Raw genomic sequence first — 25,494 nt, forward strand, 5'->3', positions numbered from 1 at the left:
CAAGAGCAAAAATTACCTTGTCTCATTTTGACACACTGAAAAGCAAACATTTATAGTAGATCACATTGGTTCACAGCCATACTTGAGAAAAGCAGCTACACCCACTACACATCAACTTCCACATATAACAGAAAAGCCCAATATTTATTAGAACCTCAGCTCATGACTCCCAGGATTCTGAATGCTACCTAATCCGCAAGGATCTATTCTTCCATTAACACCACCACAAGACAAGACCTCCTTAATATTTATGCCAAGGAGTGAATTAGTTTTTGTCCAGCACCTCAAACAAATCTACATAAATCCTATGTATAGTATTCAAAATATAGTAATGATCTCTTTCAAGCTACTTTCCATTTCATCGGAACATTTAAACCTGAAGTTTTAGAATGAATGTTGTTCAGGACATACTGTTCTACTATGCTACTGCATATCTGTAGGCACAACCAATGTGAATTGAAAATTAGCTAAAAGACTGTAAAAGGAGAGATTACTCATCCTGTGAAGTAACTAGTTTTTCAGGATGTGTATCGCTATGGATGCTCCACTCGAGGTACACATGCACCCCATGTGCCTTTGATCGGAAATTTTAGTTAATAGTGCCCATTCAGCTGCACATGCACTCTACTCCACCTCATGCTCTGCTCTGGCTATACAGAACTGCGCGGGCAAACCATCCTCAGTTTCTTCTCTATCACAGAGCTCCATAGCAGAGAACTACGAAGCAAAGGGGAAGGTGATTGGGTACTGGAGCATCCATAAGGACACACATCTCGAAGAACTACAGTTACTGTACAGGCAGAATAACCTCTCCTTTGAGTACTATTCCTATGGGTGCTCCACTTCACTTAGGACTGAGCTGCACACTTTAAGGAGTGGGGGGGCTTCTGAGTTGGATACAAGATCGAAGACAGTACAGTAGAGCCAAACACAGCATCAGAAGCTGAGTCATGAATTACTGCATAACATTCAGAAAAGGTGTGCATGGAGGACCCAAGTTGAAGCTTCAAAGATCTCAGCAATGACCACAATACAATACAAACCACCACAATAACTCTGGCCTTGTCCTTCCTTATCTTGATCAACACCTTGGATATTAGAGGAGTTGGAGGAAAAAACACATACAAATCCAACATCCAATGAAGGAAAAAGGCATTTCCCAAGAAATGGTAACCCAGTCCCCCTCTCCAAGCAGAACTGGAAACACTTCCTGTTTCTGGCCATGATGAACAGATCTATCCGTGAGATGCCCCAACATTTAAATATGTAATGGCGTACAATGGGATCTACCTCCCATTTGTGATTTTGAGAGAGGTGTCTGTGGAGGGCATCTGCGGTGATGTTCTAAATGCCTGGAAGGTAAGCTGCTGAGATTTTGTATGCACCAATTCCAGAGTCTCACTGCTTCAGCGCAGAGGAAGGGTGATCTCACTCCCCTTTGACTGTTGATATAAAACATGCATGATATATTGTCCGTCACAATCTTCATATATTTGCCCCGATCAATGGCATAAATTGGAGACAGGCATTCCTGACTGCCCTGAGTTCCAGGAACTTGATGTGTAGAGTAGTCTTCCGAGATGACCACCTGTCGTAAGTTGCGTGAGTGTTGAGACGTGCTCCCCATCCCAATAGGGATGCATATGTTATTATGACCATTAGAGACAGTTGAGCAAAGGGGACTTCTGTGCAAATATTGTGAGGGTCTTTTCACCACTTGATGGACTTCTTCATGACAGAAGGAACTGAGAATAGTTTGTTCAAGCTGTGTTTGCTTGGTGAATAAACAAACAGTTCCAAGCCACCCATAAAGGCAGTGCATGTGCAATCTCATGTGGCTTATCACAAAAGTAATACCTGCCATATGTCTCAATAATTGGAGACAGTTTTTGACTGATGTCTGGGGATTGATTTGGACTGTAGTGACTAAATTCGATAGGGTTGTAAACCTGTGAGTAGGAAGGTAGGGTTTGGCCACTACCGCATTAAGATAAGCTTCTATAAACTCCAATCTTTGCACCAGGGTCAAGGGGGACTTTGAAATAACAATGGCCACTCAGAAGGTTAGAACGAGGTCTCACTGTAGGAGCATCCCTTTTACTACCAATTGTCAAGATATGGGAACATGAGGATATCTTTTCTGAGAAGGTAAGCCGCTATCACTGACAGAACCATCAAAACCACTCTGTGAGCAGAAGACAGACAAAACAGAAGCAGTCCGTATTGAAAGTAGTTTTGACACAGAGTGAAACGTAGGAAATTTCTGTGGGAAGGGTGAACTGCTACATGGAAATATGCATCTTGTATGTCAAGAACTGAGAACCAATCCACTAGGTCCAATGATGGTATTATTGCTGCACGTGTTAGCATTTTGAATTGCTGTATCTTCATAAGCCTGTTTAGGAGCCTTCGATCTAGAATGGGTCTCTACCCACTGTTCTTTTCTGAAACCAGTAAGTACCTGGAATAAAACCCCTTCCTGTGTGTTGTACAGGAACTGGTTCAATAGTACCTACGTTCAGGAAGGAGTCTATTTTCTGTTCTAGAAGATGCTTGTGAGAGGGAAAATGCCTGAAGAGGGACAGAGGGAATTGAAGGGAGGGAGGGAGGGAAGTAAAATGGATGGAGTATCCTGCTGATATGATCTCCAAAACCCTCAGAATCAGTGTTAGAATGGATTTAATCATCTGAAAGAGGTATTAATTAGAGTGCTAATGAACTCCAGAGTTGCTATTAAAATGAAAGGAGATGGGAACCCCAACAAGCCCAGAGAAATTAGAAACATAGAAAACAAAATGAAATTCAACTTAGAAAAATGTAAGCAATCTGGAAAAAAAAATCTGAAAACAATGATGCACAAACAAAAGAAGAACCCTGGGAAGCAGTAATGCTGAAGAGAATTAAGGATGATAGTTAAAACAAATTCAATATGACTTTGCAGTATATATAGTGCAAAAAGGCCAATGCATTTCTGGATTGCACAAGCAAGTGCATCAAGGAGAGGGTGGTAGTGGTCCTTCTCTATGCGACTCTAGTTTGATAAGACATCAGTTCAGTTCTGGGCAATACATTTTCAGAAAGATTCCAAAAGAGTAACTCAGGCAATCAGGAGGCTAGAAAAATTGACTGATGAGGAAGGGTCTTAAGAGCTAAATATGTATAGCTAGGGTAAGAGAAGGCAATAGGCAGGAGACATAAATGGATATAAATACATTATATTTAAAGACTGAACACTAGGAAGTGGTGACATTATTTATGAAGCTATAACTAGCGACTATAGTTATGAGTAATGGAATGAAAAGTAAAAATTTAGACTGCTATTGGGATGGAGGGAAGCTTCCTGACTACAGAGTCTTCCAAGAGAAGTACTGGATGCACCATTGCAAAGAACTAGAATGGACAAAGCACTAGAAAATGTTTTAATCAGGAATAATCCTTCATTGCCAGGGAATGGTATGGGTGATCTAGGTCTTTTATATCTCTAACTTTCATGATCCAGAAAAGATACAAGAATTAGTCATAAAGTGGTTAGATAAACGGTAGATGCAGATTTTCTAACACATCTATGTTATAATCTCCAAAATTATGTAACACTGTTTTTTCCAAATGTGTTTACCTTCATTTTCCCACTGTACTTTGGATCAGAAATTGTTTCAAAGGCTGCATCTTTGCTCAGCTGGACAAAATCTGGAAACTTGGAAAATACCTGGTTGCATACCCTTTTGATATGTTCTTCCTATAAAAAAGGCAGAAAATGTGATCATCACAAACAAGAAAAATGAAGTTCAATATTAGAGATAGTTTGGTCCAGCATTAATCTGTGAAAGATTGAAATAGGCTAAAAGAGCACATTCTTGATGACACTGGAATTAGTAGTAAATTTATAAAAGTGCTCAGTACAAAAGCATCTGACAAGAATAAAAAAAATTGAGGTTTTAGCTTAAAGGATAAGAGGCTACATGGTTAAATATGAGAATTCTAGTAACTAGAGTCTGCCCAAAACACATGGTAGTCCTCTCTCCTATATTAAAGAAAATAAAAGTGCATTATCTTACTTGGAAAAATACCAATGGTGGACTTTGGCATATATTAAAGAGAGCATTGCAAAATTTTCATTCCCTAATGGAGAAGTTCCCAACCTCTCAAGATTATGAGGAGGATCATTAATTTTCTGATCTCAAGTGCCACAATGGAAGATATGGCAGCAGACTGCCTCGCAAACCTCCCCCCCCTTTTTTTGTTTTGTTTTGTTTTGTTTAAGACTTTATTATTTGTTTAGTACAAACAAAGCTGGAGCTGGTCAAAACACAAATATCCTGTCCCAAAGAATTTACAATCTAAAGGACACACAAAAAGACACTGAAAAATACAGAGGGAAGATTAAGAAAGGTTTTTAAATCAGTATTTAATACTATAACCTCACTTCTTGCTGGCTCCAAAGAAGAGTTGATTCTTTAGGAACAATATCAGAAAGGAGAGGGCAAACAGACTGGGAGGTCAGAAGAAAAAAAAAAAAAAAAGCAACAATGGGCTGGAATGGGAGGAGATGACAATAAGGTATTAAGACCGATCCTGAGATACTGAGTTCAATGGGAGTGAGGGTGCTAGGTACCTTGCAGGGCCAGGCTCAAAAATACTGACTGATGGAACTAGAGCCCAAGTTTCCTACTATCTTAGATTTTCCAGTTTGCTTACTAGCTGTAATTGTCAATATTTTAAATCAGTCTTTTGTGTACAGATATAATCAGACAGGTATCAACTGGCACACATACAGTAAATAATCATGGGAAATGAATTCACCATTAAATAATACTGCAATTCTAGCCTACCATATCATACCAGTAACTATTTCAAGCACTGCAGCATACTGTAATTTCCATAAACCATTTGAACTCTTAATTTTTTGTCGTAACAAAAAAAAACACTATTCTTCCAAAGCACGTCCAACAGAAGCGATATTTAAATGACATTCAGGCACTTACTATGGTGATAGGTCTAAGTATAAAGTCCTGGACTGCGAGGTGTAACACTTTTCAAAGAGGGACCGCCTTTTTGAGGAAGCAAATTGTCAAATTAAGCCAGGAATGCTGCACTTTTATCCCCATGAGGTCTCTAAATGAGGGGGATGACATCCCTTTCTATTTTACTCATTTGTGATCTTAAAGGTATATTGCAACACTTTAAAAAAAAAAAAGTTTCTAGGCTGCCTCTGTCTTCACTTGAGGGAAGAAGTGAATTCCAAGAAAATATTGGTGTGCCAAAATCAGTTTAGATTCACAAATTCCCCCTTGCCATTCTAACAATTCAAGCTGACACGGTCTTCTCCTTGCCCCTACTTTGATAAGAGTATTTCTTCTTGTGCTGTTCAAAGCAATTCAGCTCTCTCAAAAGAACATAATTCTTTTGGAAAGCAAATGCCCTAAAATATTTTCTATTTTTTACAAAGAAGCCCACCCAGGAGAAATTCTTTTGATAAACAAAAAAGTTACAAGTAGTTGCCTCTGACATTATTTGAACACGAAAAGGTCTGCTTATCTCAATAATTACTGTTCCCAAAACATCACCAGAATTCAATTTTTAAAAATTACTCATGACTAAATGAAAAATACTGCTACTGTTGAAAACTATCAAATAAGGGTTGATCCTGCACTATAAAAGTCAATGGGAGTTTTGCCATTCAATTTTATGGGAACAGGATCAGACACCAAGCACTAACCAAAATACTTCAATTCCAGCTAGCTAGACAAAGAGATGAGGGTAAATAAAGTTGAAAAGAAGTGGCCAGTCACAATTATAGCTAGCTGCTACAATAAGACTTTTTCACTAAAAGGTTTCTCCCTTTGTTTCAAGACTTTGCTGTTCAGGCAGATCCAAACCAACCTGAAGTTTGCTGGTGTTCTCGGTCTGTAGTAGAGCAGCATGATTAGCAACTTTCCGAAGGATTGTCAGGTAACTGAAATACAGTGCCCTCATTGTTTCACCATGGGCATTTGTCTGTAGAAACAAAGAAAACAAAAAAAGCAAGAATGCTTCCTAAAAGTACAAACAACCTAGAAAAATGTAAATATCCAAAAGTTATAGATATTCTAACCATATTTATTGGCAGCTGGCAGAATCAGGGTTCTAGAACTCTAAGATGAGAACTACCATTTTCAGCAGAGTGTGTATTTGCGATTTCTAAGTATTTTTTAAAACCTCTTCTACACAGATTAATATGGGAACCTTACTCATTTTATTAAAAATGCAGCATGACAGAGAATACCTACAATTTTCCTGCATTTTGTAACAAAAAGTATTAACGGAAAAGATTTCTTTAGAGCTGACGCCAGGCATAGGCAAGCTAAGCAACTCCTTAGGGCCCTGAGCAGCTCAAGGGGGCCCCCTATTAATTATTGGTATGTGTTGTGTGGTGAGGTTCCAAAAATATTCCTGCTAGCACCGCCTCTGCTTCAAGACAACAATGTTGTTTATATTTGTTCTTACATATTACAGAACATGTAATTTATAGAAAGCTAGGGTGACCAAGAGGCCATGTAACACATCATAAGAAAAATAGAAATGTTACAATCTATTTAAATTCAAATTTAAACCACAGCTGTTTTAATGGCATCTTACCCAACAACAGCTAATAGTTTTCTTTCTGAAAAGAAACTCAACAATATTTTACCAACATAATAATAAACATAATATAATTAAAATGACTTGAAATATTTATGCAAGGTTTTCTACTGCATCAGCTATGACATCAGATAATTGTGTTTTCCTGGTTATGGCTGACCGACTTTAAACATGTAAACATGCCAAAAATAACAGTCAGTGCATATCATTGAAGTTATTAGCCGACAAATAATAAAAATGATAGCTTTAGCACTTACACTCCATTTCCAATATTATTCTTAAATGCATACCATAACATTTTAACTAGTGCCCAATCATGTTTCCCCCTTCTCCCTCTCAAATTGCTAGATTTCATGGGTAACTTCAGGAAGTTACTCTATAGCAATCTATTGTACACTTAAGCATCTAGGATGTGGTCAAGGGCTTCCAGTAATTTTAGGTGTCATTAGCGAACTGAATGAAATGGAGTGTCACTTTTCTCTACAAAACATCATGAGACATAGAAGCATGGAAAGAGCTAATGTTAAAATTGATGAAAAAGCAGCAGCATACCCTCATAATGTAAAATGTATTAATAAAATAAACAATCCAAAAGCTGTCTTACTGTAAAAAGCATTTCAACAAGAGATAAAATAGATAGGGTTATCACACTGAAGCAAAGCTGAAAAACATTTATAATGTACATGAGGAATAAATACACTATATAAAAGTGTGTCATTGGCCAGTATTATATGCTCATTTTACTATTATTGTAAAGTGTGTATTTGAATAATGATTTTCCATTACAGGACAACTTCTGCAGAGTAATTACACATGTATGCTTATAATTTGAATCTCTTGCTATTAGAGCTGGAAGAGAGCTATAGGTCATTCAGTCCATCTCCCTGTCCCATGCAGGTTGTTCCCTACTGTATCTTTTCTAATGTTTTACCACAGCTCTAAGAAGGCTATTCCACAACCTAATACAGCTCAAGTAAGGAAGTTATTCTTGATATCCAACCTAAATTTTTCCATTCTTAAAATTTGAACCAGTTGGTTGAGAGAAGCTGTCCATAATGCTCTCAACCCAGACTGTAATAGCTCTTAAAATATGGGTGTCAAGAGCAGAGCAAACTGAGTGACCTGGAGACACAGATATGCCTAGACAATAAAGGGTGAGAGGGTACATGGAAGAAAACATGAGACTTCAATAAGTTAAAAGTAACAGGGAAGTTGACAAAACAACAGAGTATTTAATGTAAAGATAGAATACATGGGAATTTAGAAAAAATGCATTGCTTAAATTGGAGAAGTAAAGACTGGGAAGAATACCAATCAGCCAAAAAGAGTGCAGTTTATTATTTTGAGAATCATAAAAAAGAATAAATTCAAAGCAGACAAGAGACTACAAGAAGTCTTCAGTAATTGCTACTTCAGGGAACAGCAAGACGAGTGGAAATTGAGGCAACTTCCATCACAGCACTTCCATCAATAGTTTACAGATGACCTGTGTCTCAATCAGTTTGGTTTATTTTGTCTAGATTTTTAAGTTAACAAGCTGCCTGAAGTTATATGATTTTATTTCAGATGTAACCATAGAATAAGCAGCATCAGCACTCCCAGGATATTTTAAGGGGCAAGGTTATGGGTTTGCTGAAGTAAACATCCAGGGTGCAGTTCTTGAGTTTAAATTGACAGAACAAATTCTTATCAAAGCCTCCTTCTGAATATCTTCTCCTTGCATGCAAAGTGCAATGGATGTACTGAGTGGAAGATCACAAGGGGTCAGTGAGTACAGTTAAGTCTGAGTTAATTTGAAATTAAGTTAAACTATAACTAACTAAGTTTCTTCCCCATGACCTCCAATTAACTGACACTATATTTATATTTATAACTGGAGTTTAATGGCATTTTTTCCTGAAGTTCAGTATTTTAATAGTTTTCCTGTATGTACAGTATATTTTCCTTGGTTTGTTCTTTAAATTGATTTCCCTATTTTTCAAAACAAATTTTTATTGTTTAATAGATTTTGTTGCTAGTGTATTTATATACATATATCTTTTGTTCCACTTTCCCTTGTGAACTGTTACATACAGATTAAGACAGCCCCTTCTTTGCAGAAATAATCATTTGTGAATAGTGACTACCGCTATCTCTTATCCTAATTAGAGAGAGAGAGAGAATGTGAGAATCTCAGCCACCAATGTGTCATAACTATCAGCAATTATTGGCTATTTAATGGCAATGACCAAGTAACATACTTACCTTTCATCCCTCACCTTGGATTATTAAACAAATATAAAAAGGGATCAAAGAATTTCTATTCTGCCCTCAACTGCTACAAAAGTTGTGTGAGCAAAGGTGAGAGAGAGCCTGTGCATCTAGGGGAATAGTGGTTTTGGGGGATGCTCCACTCTGCAACCCCTCTTTTGGTGATCTATTAGGAACAAGACCTGCAAAATAGGTAGGGAAAGTCATTCTCTGAAGCATGCTCCTTCACATTGTCCAAACCAGCAGGTGGAGCGATGCAAGTTACTGCACCTCCTGAAATCTAGACTGTGAAAATACTTACTTTGTAACAACAATTCTTCCTTTTACGGCCACTGCTACAACTACAGGGCTCCCATGCTCGCAGTACTAAGCTCACATCTTCTGTTGCCAACACAGCCTGATATACTTGTTTCTGGAACTCTGTTAGGGAACAGTACACCATCTGCCAAGATAGAACCCCAAAATACAATTGTATGCAGCATACAGGAAAAAACAACAAAGACACCAATAAAAATATAAAACAAAAATGTTAAAATACCAAAATTACGGAAAATGGAAAATAAACTGGTAGATGTATAGGTAGTAACAGGGCATTTTTCTGCTCCCAATAAAGAACTGGAGGCTGATGTGCTGAAAAAAAAGTGTGAAAATATGGTCAACAGGTAGCTGTGGTAATTTTAAGACTTTTTTTTTTAAACCAATTCTATTAGCAGTATTAAAATCAAACTACATCAATCATTCTGTAGTTTTACTTCCACTACATTTTCTTTAGGCTTTTTTTTTTTTTTTTTGGTAAGTGAAGGGTTTAAAAGGCCTAGCCGTAAAGGTTCTTGCCCACTTAGTCAGAATGGTTTATTTGCCTTTTCCTTTCGCTCCCCTTCGGCACTAACTATTGTAGAACACTTCTACTGTCAGGGAAGATAAAACACAGTCAAATCTAAGGAAGCCATTGATACCGAGAGTCACAGGAATGAGAGAGAGAGAGAGAGAGAGAGAGAGAGAGAGAGAGAGAGAAGGGGGATCTGTACAGTGGTGTGTCCAAAACTCTTATCCCTCCTCCCAAAGACCATGGGTGGCATCTCCATGACATCTTTGGTCTTAACCAGCAGGAGACACAAAATCCCAAGATCACTTCTGAACCTAGGCCACCCACATAGCAACAGCACCATGCTGTGCTATAATAATACAACAGTAACTTGAACATATACTCACATTAACAAGAGAATGAAAAGAAATAAAACCTGCTAGATTTAGAAAAGCATCTGACTGACATTTGTGTTAATCTTTCCTTTAGAAGACACAGTTTGGATGACATTATTACAGGCTCTGTATGAAGGGCAAAACAAAATCTAGAAAAACAGCTGCAAGCTAATGTGTTTAATTTATTAAATGTATTTGTGCTTGCCGGCTAGATAAATTCTCATATTCATCAAAACATCCTAGTCATGATGATTAAAAAAAAAAGTATGAATTCTTAAATTATGTTTATGCCAGCACTAAAGAAACAGCCACAATTAGACACAATTAACTTTAAAAAAAAAAAAAAACATTTTCAAGTATTCTATTAAAATGAATACCAAAAAAGGGGAGGATTGAGAGTAATTGTCTTTTAACAAGTCTTAATTTATATATTATCAGATTTCACATACTGCATAGGCTTTCATGAGATCAAGGCTGCACACAGAAATGTGTAGCGGATATTAGACACATAATTACAACTGTGCATATAAATTAAGCATCTGGACGTGTTAATAGTCAGTCAAATTCCCTGCTGATCATTTCCATACTCAGATAACTCAATCCAAACATGCAAACACAGTAATTGTGTGAACAAATTAAGTGTGCTATTGCATGTGCATTTTTGCTCACCACCCTGGACCTCTGAACTCTTGAAAAATCTGACCACAGAACCATGAACTACTAGATACACTGTACAAAACAACACTATGATATATATGATAGCAACCAAAATATGATATATTTATTAGTATTTTGTAAAAATAGTCACTCTTACTCTGTCTTCCTTCTTTGGCAACTGATCACTAATAAAAGCCTTAGTACGTCTCAGGAACCAGCCAGACATTTTTCTTGCTAGCTTCTGCATGGCCTTTCGACCTGTTGCTAGCTCTCTCTTAGTTGCGGTGTGCCTCTGGCCATGCTCCACTGGATCAGAAAATTCCTTCTTGAAATGTGTTCTGCTACCTAAAAGTCCGGGTATAGCCCTAAAAGAAATAAAATAGCAGCAGTCATTTGCTGAACACCAATGCAGAATATCCTCTTCCATTGACTAAAAGCATATGAAATATTCCTGACTAACAGTGACAGATCTTAAATCAATCAGCAACAGTGAAATGAATAAATACGATTCCTGTATAGAATAGAAATGTATCATTCTACTTCCAGACAGTCAGCCTTTCCATATACTCACTGTCAACCTAAATTTAGGCACCTAAATCCCTATACAGGCTTTTCAGTAATAATGACTCAATCTTCAAAGGAGCTCAGTATCTGCAGGTCCAACGGATGCTGACAGGTGTTATGAATCAGGTCGCTATTATTTAGGAGCTTATTTAAGGATTTAGGTGCCTGAAATTTAGGCACCCAGGTTTGAAAATGTTGACTTTGATTCTTTCTGCTTTAATTCCATCCGGTTATACAGATATCAAATAGTTTAATGAATCTGAATCTAAAAGAAAACAACAGTAATTATTAAACTCATTAGGCCTTTCCTGAGCAATACTCCCTATTGGGTAATCCAGTCTAACACCATCTCAATGTTTTAGTTGCTTGGATTTTACATTAAGCTTTGCTACTAACTCATCCCCTTCCTGACATTTCAACTCAGCCCACAATTGCTCCGTATTTAAGATTTTTAAAATTGTAACTAATAAAAGATTACTTTGCACTTTCCATTCCCTCAGCTGGGGTCTTTTTTCCCCTCTTTGGGGCAGGGACTATCCCTTCCTATATATTGCATAACACCTAGCACATTGTGGGCACTACTGAAATATGAATATACACCTCTACCCCGATAGAAGCCAAAAAGATAGAAGCCTCTACCCTCGGGAGCCAAAAAATCTTACCGCGTTATAGGTGAAACCGCGTTATATCGAATTTGCTTTGATCTGCCGGAGTGTGCAGCCCTGCCCCTCCCCCCCCCCCCCCCGGAGCACTGCTTTACCGCGTTATATCCAAATTTGTGGTATATCAGGGTAGAGGTGTATAATTAATCATCATGAGGACACACAACACTCCTAGCTACATGAATGTGAGTTGTGCACTTTAGACAAAGCAGGGAGCAGAGTGCCCAAGACTAGGAGCTAAATAATTATTCTTATCCTGTTATGTGTGGGGTGGAGTGGGGGCACCACAGGCCAGGGAAAGAAAGAAAGGACCACTGGAAAGAAGTTAGGAGGGGTAACAGTAAGAGAAAAGAACTCCTCCCCTGCTTACCAGTACTCAAAAGAGTGAGGGGACAAGGAGAACCAGATACAAGCTATCCAAGACTAATGTAAAAGATGGGTTATTCCAACAGTTTGGGGGCAGTGCCCTGGTGGGAAACCACATGTACTTCATGTGACACAAGGCAGCAGACACAAGGCAGAAGTGTGATGGGATTCCCACTATGGCCCTGTTTCTGGACATTGCTGAGCCCCATACATCACCACCCTGTCACTTCTCTGGATAAGTCTCAATTAAAAAATTAACTTCTTACTTACCAGTCCACGACGCACCATAGTTCTTTCATGTTGTTCTGAAGAATGGTTCCAGTAAGACCTATACGAACATTGCATTTTAAAGCCTTCATAGTCTGGGTTATTTGAGCCTTTGGATTCTTGATTCTGTGTGCTTCATCTACAATGACAGCTGACCATTCTAGGCTGTGGATCAACAGTTTCATGTAGCGGGTCACTTGCATTACCTCACAAACATGTACTTAGAATTAGCTGTGCTTCCTCAGAATTGTTGACTAAAAACAAGTGACTTAAAACAAATGCCATCAACTTTAAAAAAAATTCAAAGACAAGTCCAAATGTAACAAGCAACACTTAATATTATTGTAACTGAAAAAAACGTATCACCTATTTTTTCAGCTAACTTTATGCATTTTACATCCTGTTGGGTGTACTCAGTTCACTATAGTCCATTTGTTCAGATCCTTCACACAGATAAATGCAAGAGAAATAATGTTTCAGGAGACAGAAACATTTGGTTTTACCATCACATACAATGGGACTTAGGTGTAGAGATTTTTAAAATTCTCTTTAAAAAAAAAAAAAAAATCCTCAGTTTTCAAGATGGCAGTGTCCCTTAAACTGTAGTTTAAGAGGCATCTGGCTCCCTTTCTTGAGCATTAAATCAACTGTGCAATGAAAAATAAGCATCAGAAAATTGTACTAATCAAGTTTTTTAAGCTTGCACGAGGAGAATTTGATTACGTTCATCCATCTGTTATTCACATGTAGTTTATTTTTACTTTGCTACAACTAGAAATTAGGCTGGTTCCAACCCGGCAGCTAGCTGAGCCACCCACTATAGCTAGGGCCGAACCAAACTCAGGGCCATGAAAAATCACGTGTTGGACTGTGAAATCTGGTCTCCCCCTGCGAAATCTGGTCTTTTGTTTGTTTTTACCCTATACTATACAGATTTCACAGGGGAGGCCAGCGTTTCTTAAACCGGAGGTCCTGACCCAAAAGGGTGTTGCGGGGGGGGGTCAAGGTTATTTTAGAGGGGGTTGCGGTATTGCCGCCCTTATTTCTGTGCTGTCTTCAGAGCTGAGCAATCAGAGAGTGTAAGCTGTTGGCCAGGTGCCCAGCTGCAGCAGTGCAGAAGTAAGGGTGGCAATACCATACGATTGAACCCTTACTTCTGTGCTGCTGCTGGCGGCAGCTCTGCCTTCAGAGCTGGGCTCCCGGCCGGCAGCCGCTGCTTTCCAGCTGCCCAGCCCTGAAGGCAGCGGCGCTGCCAGCGGTAGCGCAGAAGTAAAGGTAGTAGTACCGCAATCCCCCCTACAATAGCCTTGCAACTCTCCCCCCCTTTTACACACACACAAATTCCTTTTTGGGTCAGGACCCCTACAATTATAACACCATGAAGTTTCAGATTTAAAAAACTGAAATCATGAAATTTATTATTTTTAAAATCCTATGTCCATGAAATTGACCAAAATGGACCGTGAACTTGGTAAGGCCCTAACTATAGCATTGCTTTCATAGGCTACTGCCGTTCCTATGATTAGACTTATCTTTTAAAAAATTAATTTAGCATATTGACAAGACTTTGTGGCCAAAAATATGAACTATTGCCAGTCACGCTATACCAGTTCTGTGAAAGAGAAAGACTGACTGTCTCCAGGGCTATTAACCCAGCAGCTTTTAATACCATTAACTCCACTTTTTAAAGATTTTTTTAAAAGTGAATTTAATAATTATAAAAAGGTAGCAGATTGAGAATCCTGTTTACTGAAATCTTCCATTTCCCCCACATAACAGGTACAGCATGGGTAGCAGCAGTAGGGAAAACATCTTTATTAGTGAGTCTGAAATATGACTTGAAGGGATCAACTGTAGGGATGACATGATTGTTCATTTTCTTTGGTATCTCTACTGCCAATGATATTGGGGGGACTGGTTAAGGGGTTGGAGGGATGTGGAAGGGAAAGCTGCATATCTAGCAGCAAGGGAATTATGGACAACTTTTCCAAAAGGAATTTGAACATCAGCAGCCATTGCATGGTAACAACTTTTGGTCACTATCAGTCTGGACCACAATAAAACCCCATGATCTAAAGGTGAAATGATTCATATCACATTACTAATCCTGAGTCATCCAGCCCCCAGAGAGATTTATTTAAATTCAAATTTATAATCCAGGTAGAAGATTAGTTCGGAAATAATGATATTTTGAGCAATTTCAAAATACATTCACTTCAAGTTTGATGCTCCTTTAATACAATCAAGCAGCTGCAAGTAGGGGCAGGCATATTTTAAAGTATCACGTTTTTTTCCCCTGTTTTAAAAAAGCCCTATTTTAGATTAACTTATTTTTAAGACTGAACCTTCATTCAGTACTACTGAAATGCTCTGAATCAAGTAGCCCATGTCAGCCTCCTACATTTCAAAAATCTACTGTAAGAAAAGTCAGATCCTCTCAAGAGAACATAAAAGAGATAAAACCATGGCTAGATGCAAAGTAGGAACAGGAATAAGCATATTTGAAAGTAACCAAGTAATTTCAACTAATCATTCCTTATGCTCATGCATGAAGAGATTTGAGTATAGGGATTACTTCTCCCTCTCACACAGATTCTCACATCTCTACTCCAAACAACAGTATTTTTAAACAAGACTAGGTTAACAGAGATAGCTAAAGGGTTCTCTTCAGCTATGATTCAATCTAAATTGTTATCAAGTCCTGAAGGTGAACCCAGCTGTTTAAATTACAAGACCATGTCAAGCTGTCAGCAAGTTTGTACTGTGAGTTCTTTAGTATTTAAACAGTCAATGCTGACTTGCTCGATTGATTGTACTCAAGGTCATGAACTACAGCAGAGACAAATTGGAATGCAGGAAGACCTCAAATTCTATAAAGTCCTTTGGGGTATTAAGAAACATAAATATTACAATATATCTCTTACTTAAAGTTTCCTGAATTGAGGGACCAACACAACCTGGCAAAAAGCACTGCACTGTGTCAACTATTTGCACTGTACACCAGAAGTTCATCTACTGTGAGGACTTGTTGGAGGGTGAGGGCGCTATGGAGACTTCTATGCTAAACTGAATTGAAAGACAGCTAAATAAATAAATATTAAATAATTTTCTATCATTACTTTTCCATGTAGTCAACTGCTGTAGTAGCCACAAAAATATTATATGATCATGAATGGGCAGTGAGGCTGTCTGTGGGATCACAGATGTGAGGGTGGGTTGTCTATGGGACAATTAAAGCATGGTCCACTAACAGTGGATACTGACCTCTGTCATGCAACAGGGATATGTAACCTAGATGCATATTGTACTACTAGCGATGACCCACAGCTTTGCCATTCAAGTTTATGGCAAGTATGGGGGTGGGAAAGTATGTGCACTGTGCTGGGAAATCTTGTGTTGATTTGTGCAAATGGCAAATGCTGCGGTGAGGAGCTATCTGTGTTTGGGGTTATTGTGTGTTCTGGGAGATTTGTGCTGAGTTGTGTCTAGGGGGTGTGCACTGGGAGACTGTGTTGAGCTGTCTGGGTGGTGAATGATGGCTAGTTGAGTTAATTTGTGTGAGGGTATTATGTTTGGGTATTTTGCATTGTGCAATTTGTAAAGTCAAAATGGCTGAGAACTTAAAAAAATACATTTTCCCCAAAGTTTGTGCCCAGAGCTGCTCCCCGTCAGGAGGCACCACCACCTTTTTGTTACCCCACACAGCTGTCACTCCCACCTCCTCTGATCAACTGTCACATTCCAACCACCACAGAACCTTTGGACTCCCAACATTCCACTTGGTTCTCACAGGGAATATGAGTGAGATTGGCGGAAATGTGTGTGTAGTACTGGGAGATTTTTGTTGATTTGCATGTGGGTTGTGTGGTGATGGGAGCTTTGTGCAGGTGGCAAGTGAGGGATATGTGCTGCGGTGGGGGCTGCGTGTGTTTGGGGTTACTCTATGGGAAGGGTTATGTTGGTGGTTTTGAAGAACTGCAGCAGTTGGACCCAGTAATTAACCATCTGGCTAGTCTCCCTCATTCAACCAATAAAATTGTTGCAAGCTAATTAGGTGTAGATATTAACTCTGATATGGCAATGGCGTAGGACTCTTTGCCTGACTTTGGCTGTATACCACATGGGTGTAATTCATAGTCAAAATGGCTGAAAACTTAAAAACTGGACTGCAACAGACTGCAAATCATGCTGATGATTCAACCTTGTGATATTCTGAACAAAAAGAGTTCACAACCATGATTGAAGCTGTTTCCATCACTTCACATTGATTCTATACAAATCTTATGCTTCAAAGTGACAATCCTGGAATCTTATTATATACATGAAAAAATGTGACTAGGGCAGGGATTCTCAGGGTATCAAGCCTCTGCCATCCCATATATTTTAGTGGTCGTTATGGGGGGTAGAATGGGAGAAACAGAGACTAGTTTGCCTGACATTTCAACATTTAATACAGCTATTTCAATAACTACCTTCTTGGGGGTTACCCTTTAGAAAGAGAGAGATTCTGTTTGGCAAGTTCACTGGATATAGATATACTGTATCTCTTCATTCCACCTCCCAGTAAGGAGTTAGATCAGGCGTAGGCAATCTATGGCACGCGTGCCAAAAGTGGCATGCGAGCGGATTTTCAGTGGCACTCACACTACCCGGGTCCTGGCCACCGGTCTGGGGGGCTCTGCATTTTAATTTAATTTTAAATGAAGCTTCTTAAACATTTTAAAAACCTTATTTACTTTACATACAACAACAGTTTAGTTATATATTATAGACTTATAGAAAGAGACCTTCTAAAAACGTTAAAATGTATTACTGGCACACGAAACCTTAAATTAGAGTGAATAAATGAAGACTCGGCACACCACTTCTGAAAGGTTGCCGACCCTGAGTTAGATTCACAGGATTAAAATAGTTGTCAAAAAAAATTAAAACCAAAACACAATAGACTGTTACAAAAACAGTGTTTGCACAAATGAAAATTATAAAATGTTACATTACCTGTTAAGTTCATCCAAACATAGGCGAAGCGTCTCATATGTTGTTAGAGCAACCTCATACTTTCCCTGCTTGATACGACTCAGTTCATTGTCCTTTCTACTGCCATGTAAAATAGCGACCCTGAAATAGCCCCAAGTGTCCAACTCATCCTTCCAGTTATAAAGCACAGAAAGAGGGGCCACTATTAGGAAAGTCTAAAAACAAACAGCTGTCATTATACTGCTGCAGAACCCATGTCAAAAACATTGTATCAAGTGCTGTCATGCAAAAGTCAAAATAATGAGCATTGTTTTAGTATTTAAAAGTTTGAATTTTATTTAATCATTTTCCATGAATGATATCTATTATTTGCTTAGAGTTATATGAACTAAATAGAGAAGAGAAGAATCTGGAAAGAAGATTAGAGGACAAACTCATAAAAGTAAAACAATCTGAGTTTATTTACAGTGTGTTATCATCAGAGGAAACATTCAGTAAAATGGTGTCCAGAAGGAGTACTCCTTCAAAGCAATAATGGTAGTTACTCAAGTTATACTGTAAAGCTTAAAAAAAAAAAAATCTACTTCATATGGACAGTGAGAGTAAAACTGATGAAATGCAAGAAATGTAGAAAAATTATGACTGTAGACTAATGGAGAAAACACAAACAATCACTTTCTACTTCTACAGAATTTGTATCCACGGATCACAAAATGTTTTACAGATGGGAAAACAGAGGCACAGAGTGATTCAGTAACTTGTTCGATGTCAGAAAGCTAGTTAATGGCAGAGCAAAGAATAGAATACAGATTTTTTGTCTTCCAAAAGACACCGGCAACTGAATTATATAATTAGTCCATTAACTATATTTGCTACAACGAGCCTCAAAAGGCCAATATTGATTCACATTTTATTTGTTTTATAAAATGTATTTTAGGTATTAGCGATATTAACCCTTGCCAGAAAAATGCAAAACACTAAAATTGTTCGTGGTAGATACAGTTAGCTGATTTCAACCTTTTTACAACATGTATTTTAGTTCTATGCATATATTCCAATACAGTAGATATTCTCTGGATTCAATTGTGAATTTTTGTTTAATAAAGTATTTCAAATTTACCTCTACTGTTTTGTATTTAGTAAGCGTTTGTGTTAGTATGTTTACATGGCTTTCGTAAAAAGAAACATATGACTGCTAATTGGTACATGCCCTTGAATAGAACACAGGACTGGGAAACAGGACACTAGGTTCTATTCCTGGTTGACACACCTTGGAAAGTCACTTAACTTCTGTGCCTCAGTTTTCTCTCATCTGTACAATGGGAATAATACTAAATTAACCACATTTGAGAACTCGTTTAAAATACACAGATAAAAAGCACTATATAAATATTAAGCATTATTAATAATAATACCATAATCTTTTATAATCCTGATCCCATTACAAATGCTCATTCAAAGGATTGTGGGACCAACTCATGGGCAAGATATTGAAAAGCTTCCATTTAGCACATTACTTTGGGTAAAGGAACTAATCAGAACTTTACGAATAAAAGTATGTATCTCAGAATCCTATTTCATGCAACAATAATACTTATTACTTGTTTACACCACCCAAAAGAGAAATAAGGGTTACTTGTGTATTGTATACCATTGACACTTTTGTCATCATTTTTTTCTCTCTTTCTTTTCAGGGAATTGAACCACAAAGGAAAGTTTCTTGAAATCCACCTTGTCTAAACTACTGCATACAATAGGTTTCCAAAACACCGATTTTTAAGCAATATACAAATTCATTGTGGCAACAATCATCAAATAAGAATTAAAGTAAGACTAAAAGAGGCAATTCAAAAGTAATTTTACTTAGCTGAACATCTCTTCAGCTATAATCATGGACAGGTGTAACTTATAATGTTAGTTATGTGTCTTAGAAGTTCTCTACTCCCTCAACTTATGAACTGTGAAACTGAAAATATTATCCACATTCTACTCATTATGTTGGTTCCATACACATAGATACAAATAAAATATCAAAAGACACCTGCTACAGAATAATATATAAATTATCATTATAAGCGCCATTACTTTAAAACAGTGGCAAACTTGCTGGTGCAGTCTTAAAACATGGGGCCCATTAAATCAACGATATTAAGTTGCAGCTGATTTAATCCTGAAAAGAAGATGGATCCACCAACCAACCATTAAAAATATGTAAGTGTTAAGAATTTAAATAAAAGGTTTAAAGGTTTAAGATGGTTCCTGCAACTCAATCACCTCAATCAAATGAAAATCACCTGGGTCTTTCAATGTAGGCATACGAAGGTGTGTCTTACATTTAAAATAAACTTTTAGATAATTTATCCATTTGCTAACATTATAACAGATTATACAGGAAATCATATAGCCTCACTTCTAAAATCATCATCTGTCTACCATTCAACATTTTATAGCTTATGGACACTTCACAGATACAATAATGTCATTTTGAGCCATCAAAACACCTATCAACTTGTAACAGTCATTATAAAGGGAGCCAATAGCTATCCCTATGTTTAGGTTGCCTAGCACTTTGTTATAAAAGATCCTTCCCATCTTTTTTGAGACACACTAAAACCTCAATCGTTTGTAGCAGGATTTTGAAATTCAGAGGGAAAGCCCTTAGGCTGGAGAAATACTTTTTCTTTGTCTCATGAAATTACACTCTGTTCTCCTGATATGAACCATTTTCCTTTTCTTGCTTCCATTGCTCATAGGTCTTAATTACATGATCACATGCAGTTTTCCATAGGACACTTGCCTAATTCAGTGCACAGAAAGGACACACATGGAAGAGTTAAGGTTACACTAGCATTTCCTAACTTTCGAGTGCTTGACTTTGCAAATAATGTTTTTTAACAGTTTCGGTATGCGATATACTATGTATTAAAGCATAATCAAATAATATTTAATTTTCCTTTCACGGACAATGGCTTCACTATCTACTTAGACCATTGGCTTCATCCTGCTGAATTTTCCTATTGAATTTTCACATTTTGGTATAGTTAAATACAGGGCGGCGGTCCGGGTCTTCGGCGGCGGGTCCTTCATTCGCTCCGGGTCTTCCGTGGCACTGAAGGACCTGCCGCTGAAGACCCGGAGCGAGTGAAGGACCCACCGCCGACGTGCCACCGAAGACCCAGACCGCCACCAGGTGAGTAAAAAAATTAAAAAGGCACCTATATTAGGTGCTCTTTTTTAGGGCGCGGGGCCCTCTTAGGCACGGGGCTCGATTCGGGGGAATTGGCCTAAAGCCGGCCCTGGTTAAATAAATGCTAGACCTACATACTGCATTGTTTCGGTTTTTAAAAAACCGGGAGGTTAACTTGCATTATCTAAAATCCATGAACATCTGTATTTCCACATGCAAACACCCCAAAACCTGGTATATGCAAACATATTTTTTGCAGTGCACGTAAGTTTTTATAAAAAAACAAAACAAAAAAACACAGCATCAGCTTTTATGTTATCAAAAAAAAGTCTCTATCAATTAAAATCTGTACCTTTTTGGGGATATATGTTGGTTCTTTTTTCATGGTCCTCAATAAAAACTCTGGCATATTGTTTTCAATATCTTCACGTGTTCCCTTTTTGCATAGTACTGCAGCCAGAAATGAAATGACCTAGAGAAAGAATGCAATTTACAGTGAATATGCAGAAAATGCAACAAAACATGAATATGTCCTTCAGACAGCAGACATTCAGGGCACGATCCTGGAAGTGCTAAGCATCCTCAGCTTTTGCTGACTTCATCCTTGAGATATGAGCTCAACTCTCCTACAGGGCTAGAATGTTTGCTAACGAGTGAAGAAAAAAAAAACAGAGCCCTGAAAAACACAGAAGATGTAGTGCAGGAGGATAGGGAGAAATGATGGAAGGGGCATGCCTAGGAACTTTCCAAAGAAGGGAGGAAATAGGGTCCTTGAATGGGAAAACAGAAGCAGCACAGATGTGGTTAGTCCACTTGAAACTTCAGTCCAAAGTTTCCTCTGGGGAAGGGTTTTAAAGTGATGGTTGCCCAATCCTATTAATATGTATTTCTTATATATTTCATAGATAAGGCCAGAAGAGACCACTATTACCTGCTAGTCTGACCTCCTGTATACACAGGCCATAGGACTTTCCTGAATTAAACTAGAGCATGTCTTTTAGAAAAACATTCAATCTTGATTTAAAAATTGCCAGTGACAAAGAATCCATCACAACTTGATAAATTGTTCCAATGGTTAATTACCCTCAATGTTAAAAATGTGCACCTTATTTCCAGCCTACCTTTATCTAGCTTCAACTTACAGCCACTGGATCTTGTTATATCTTTCTCTGCTAGATTGAAGAGCCCAATATCAAATTTTGGGGCCCCATGTAGGTACTTATAGACTACAATCAAGTCACCCCTTAACCTTCTCTTTGTTAAACTGAATAGACTGACGCAAGGAGCTCAATCACTATAAAGGCATGTTTTCAAATCTTTTAATCTAGCAGTTTTCAACCTTTTTTCATTCGCAGATCCTGAACATTTTTTGAATGGAAGTGTGGACCTCTTTGGAAATCTTAGAGGTAGTCTGCGGTCCCCCAGGGGGCCATGGACCACTCTTTATGCTAACAACCACCTTTCGCGGACCTCTTAGACATAGACCACTGACCCCCAGAGGTTCACAGACCACATATTAAGAACCACTTTGATCATTCTTGTGGCTCTTCTCTGAGCCCTCTCCAATTTAGCATCATCATCCTTCTTGAATTGTGAACATCTGAATTGGACATAGTATTCCAGTAGCAGTTGCACTAGTGCCAAATACACCGGTAATATAACCTCCCTACTCCTACTTGATATTTCCTTGTTCATATATCCAAGTATCATATTAGTCCTTTGGGCCAGCATTGCACTGGCAGCTCACATTCAACTGATTATCCAAAATGGCCCCAAAGTCTTTTTCAGAGTCACTGCTTCCCAGGATACAGTCCTTGCTCCTCCAATTCTCCGAGGCTAGCACCAGGATTAGCTTTCTCCATTGGATTCAGGGACTGAACTACAGCAAGGTCACCTTGTTAAACCCCAATTGCAACACACTCTCTGCTGACTTCAGCTTATCTGTCAGCTTGGAATGTGCGTGGCTTGGGGTAATATGGGTATATACACTGCAACATTCTATAGTAGGTTAGAGGCCCACAGTCTGAGCTATTTTGGGCTACACTTCAGTTGTCATCCAGAAGAAACAGAAGGCAAAAAGCACAGCTATTGGCAGACACAGTTTGGCCCCAAGTCACATTTTTAAAAATCACCCAGGTATGATGTCCCAGGAACTGTGCAGCAGCAAGAAGCAGCTGTTCTGCCACTGCAGTGCTCATCTTTTAGAAGTTCGGCAGTTCCTCTACTGCTCACAGCAGCAGCCAGCTCCCGTCCCTTTCCTCTGCAGCTGCCTCACAGCTGTTCATAGCAGGACAGAGCTAAAGCTGTCAGCACCACAGAGAAGGAGGTAGCCAACAGGGAATGGTGGAGGGAGAGACAGCAAGGAATGCTGAGCTGCCAGGAAAAAAACACGCAAAGGATAGAGGTGGGTGGGGCATAAGAGGGAGAAGCCACCATGTGGGGCAGGAGAATGGAAAGCTACCATAGGGGCCAGAGGAGGCAATACAATTTTAGGCACAATTCTTCATATAAACTGAGGGGGCAAGGTAGTTCTGGAAGTTTGTACGCATATCAGTGAATTTTAATAATAGGTTTTTGGTGGTGATGGTGGTGGCAAAATTTTTTTTAACCCTTTCAAGCATAAACTGAAATTCCCCAGAAAGAAATAACTTCTAGTGGTTTCCAGACTCTTCATTTATTTGAAGAATTATCCCCATCAAACTTTCACATTTTGGTAACTGTGGCAAAGGTCTGAAAAAGGACAATCTGCCAGAGAAATCTGTTGCTCCTTCAACTGAAGCAGGAAGCAAACTGGAGAACAGGCAGCATAAGGAGGGGGAACTGAAGCCAAAAATATTTCACTTTTCTCTGAGACACCTCATAACAGATAGATAGGGGAGACAGAACCTCCAGAACCAATATAGTTTGAACTCTGTAAAATAAACATACATAAATTATTTTGTAAATCCATCCTGCTACAACAGACACAGCCATTTCTCAGAATGTTCTCTAATAACTATTTTACAGCACAACTACTTAGGTGGTCACAAGTTTAAGGAAATAATTAGGAAAAAATAAAAAGACTTCAAAACTTTATTCACTCTTCAGGCCTTTAACTTTCTTTTTAGCCTCTTTTCAAGGTGTGCTGGAAAAGGAATAGAGATCTTGCTACTACTCACCATGATCCATCAGCACCACCCCTGCTTCCATAAAGAAAATCTGTAAATAAAATTATTTCTTCATATCTGGGGACACCACTAAGATAAGTTAAAACTAGGGATGTCGATTAATCACAGTTAAATCACGCGATTAAATAAAAAAAAATTAATCGCTATTAATTGCAGTTTTAATCACACTGCTAAATAGAATACCATTTGAAATTTATTAAATATGTTCAATGTTTTTCTACATTTTCAAATATATGGATTTCAATTACAATACAGAATACAAAGTGTACAGTGCTCATTTTTATATTTTTACTACAAATATTTGCACTGTAAAAAACAAAAGAAATAGTATTTTTCAATTCACCTCATACAAGTACTGTAGTGCAATCTCTATCGTGAAAGTGCAATTTACAAATGTAGATTTTTTTTTGTTACATAACTGCACTTAAAAACAAAAACAATGTAACTTTAGAGCCTACAAGTCCATTCTCATGGTTACAACAGTGCCATGAGAACGCCTGTTCTCACTTTCAGGTGACACTGTAAACGAGAAGCAGGCAGCATTATCACCTGCAAATGTAGACAGACTTGTAGACTTATTGTTTTATTTTTGAGTGCAGTTTTTTTTTGGTACATAATTCTACATTTGTAAGTTCAACTTTCATGATAAAGAGATTACACTACAGTACTTGTATGAGGTGAATTGAAAAATACTATTTCTTTTGTTTTTTACAGTGCAAATATTTGTAGTAAAAATATAAAAATGAGCACTGTACACTTGTATTCTGTGTTGTAACTGAAATCAATATATTTGAAAACATAGAAAACATTCAAAAATATTTAAATAATATTCTATTATTGTTTAACAGCACGATTAATCGCGATTGATTTTTTTAATCCCTTGACAGCCCTAGTTAAAACAATGTTATTTTAACATTAAATGGACAAATGTAAGGAAATTTAAAATTAAGGCTGCACTTTGCCCATAGTCCACCCCACTGTGACTACGGCGTAACAGAAGGTAATTCTACATGCCATATAGATTAAGGAAGTGGCTGCCTGAAATATGAATTTCTTTAATTTACATCAGACACACCAGCCTCCATGTAGGATAATATGTTTGGGGAGGGGGAAGGAGGAGTTTAAACAGTAGTTCAGAAATTCAGGATTTCATCAGGTTTAAACATTACACTCCTAAAACCAAATCCTGCAAACTGCTGCACATGGGCAGACCTCTATACCCATGGTGTCCCATTGACTTCAACAGGGGTCTGCCCAGAGCCCCATTGATTTCTGTGAAGATCTACATAAGAGCAGAGGTTCACCTATTCAGAATAGTTTGCAGGACTGGAGTTTTAATATACTAATTTAACCTCATACAGTGCCTCCTTCATGTTCTTGTGGTATTAAAAACCAACAGTATTTTCCTAGGGTTAATAAAATACTCCATATCCAAACTCTGACTTTGAAAATAAAACTGAGCCCAACTGATTTAAATGAAATTTAGTTGAGAAATGAATTGTCATCTTGAGAATTTAGATGCAATGTTACAACTGAAAATGAGATTTTAAGCTGAATTACACACACTTTTTGAAAAGGG

At 38.0% G+C, this 25,494-nt stretch overlaps 1 protein-coding gene across 16 annotated transcripts in view; it reads right to left on the reverse strand.

Annotated features, from left to right (window-relative positions):
- ERCC6L2 (ERCC excision repair 6 like 2) overlaps positions 1–25,494 on the reverse strand; it is a 95,021-nt gene that overhangs the window by 61,683 nt on the left and 7,844 nt on the right. For 15 of the 16 annotated variants that reach the window (XR_010602307.1, XR_010602309.1, XR_010602306.1 and 12 more), the window contains 7 exons: positions 21,101–21,220; positions 17,583–17,776; positions 12,588–12,749; positions 10,883–11,090; positions 9,170–9,310; positions 5,881–5,994; positions 3,617–3,736 (listed from right to left, as the gene is read on the reverse strand). Coding sequence is in view for 8 of the 16 variants with exons in the window: in XM_065599406.1 (XP_065455478.1) it covers positions 3,617–3,736; positions 5,881–5,994; positions 9,170–9,310; positions 10,883–11,090; positions 12,588–12,749; positions 17,583–17,776; positions 21,101–21,220 (1,059 nt within the window). In the remaining 8 variants the exon portion in view is untranslated. Of the gene's footprint in view, positions 1–3,616; positions 3,737–5,880; positions 5,995–8,862; positions 8,983–9,169; positions 9,311–10,882; positions 11,091–12,587; positions 12,750–17,582; positions 17,777–21,100; positions 21,221–25,494 lie in introns of those variants that run through there. The other variant, XM_065599408.1, reaches the window with a different exon arrangement.

The sequence above is a fragment of the Chrysemys picta genome, chromosome 6, assembly GCF_011386835.1.
Source record: "Chrysemys picta bellii isolate R12L10 chromosome 6, ASM1138683v2, whole genome shotgun sequence".
NCBI classification, from domain to species: Eukaryota; Metazoa; Chordata; order Testudines; family Emydidae; genus Chrysemys; species Chrysemys picta.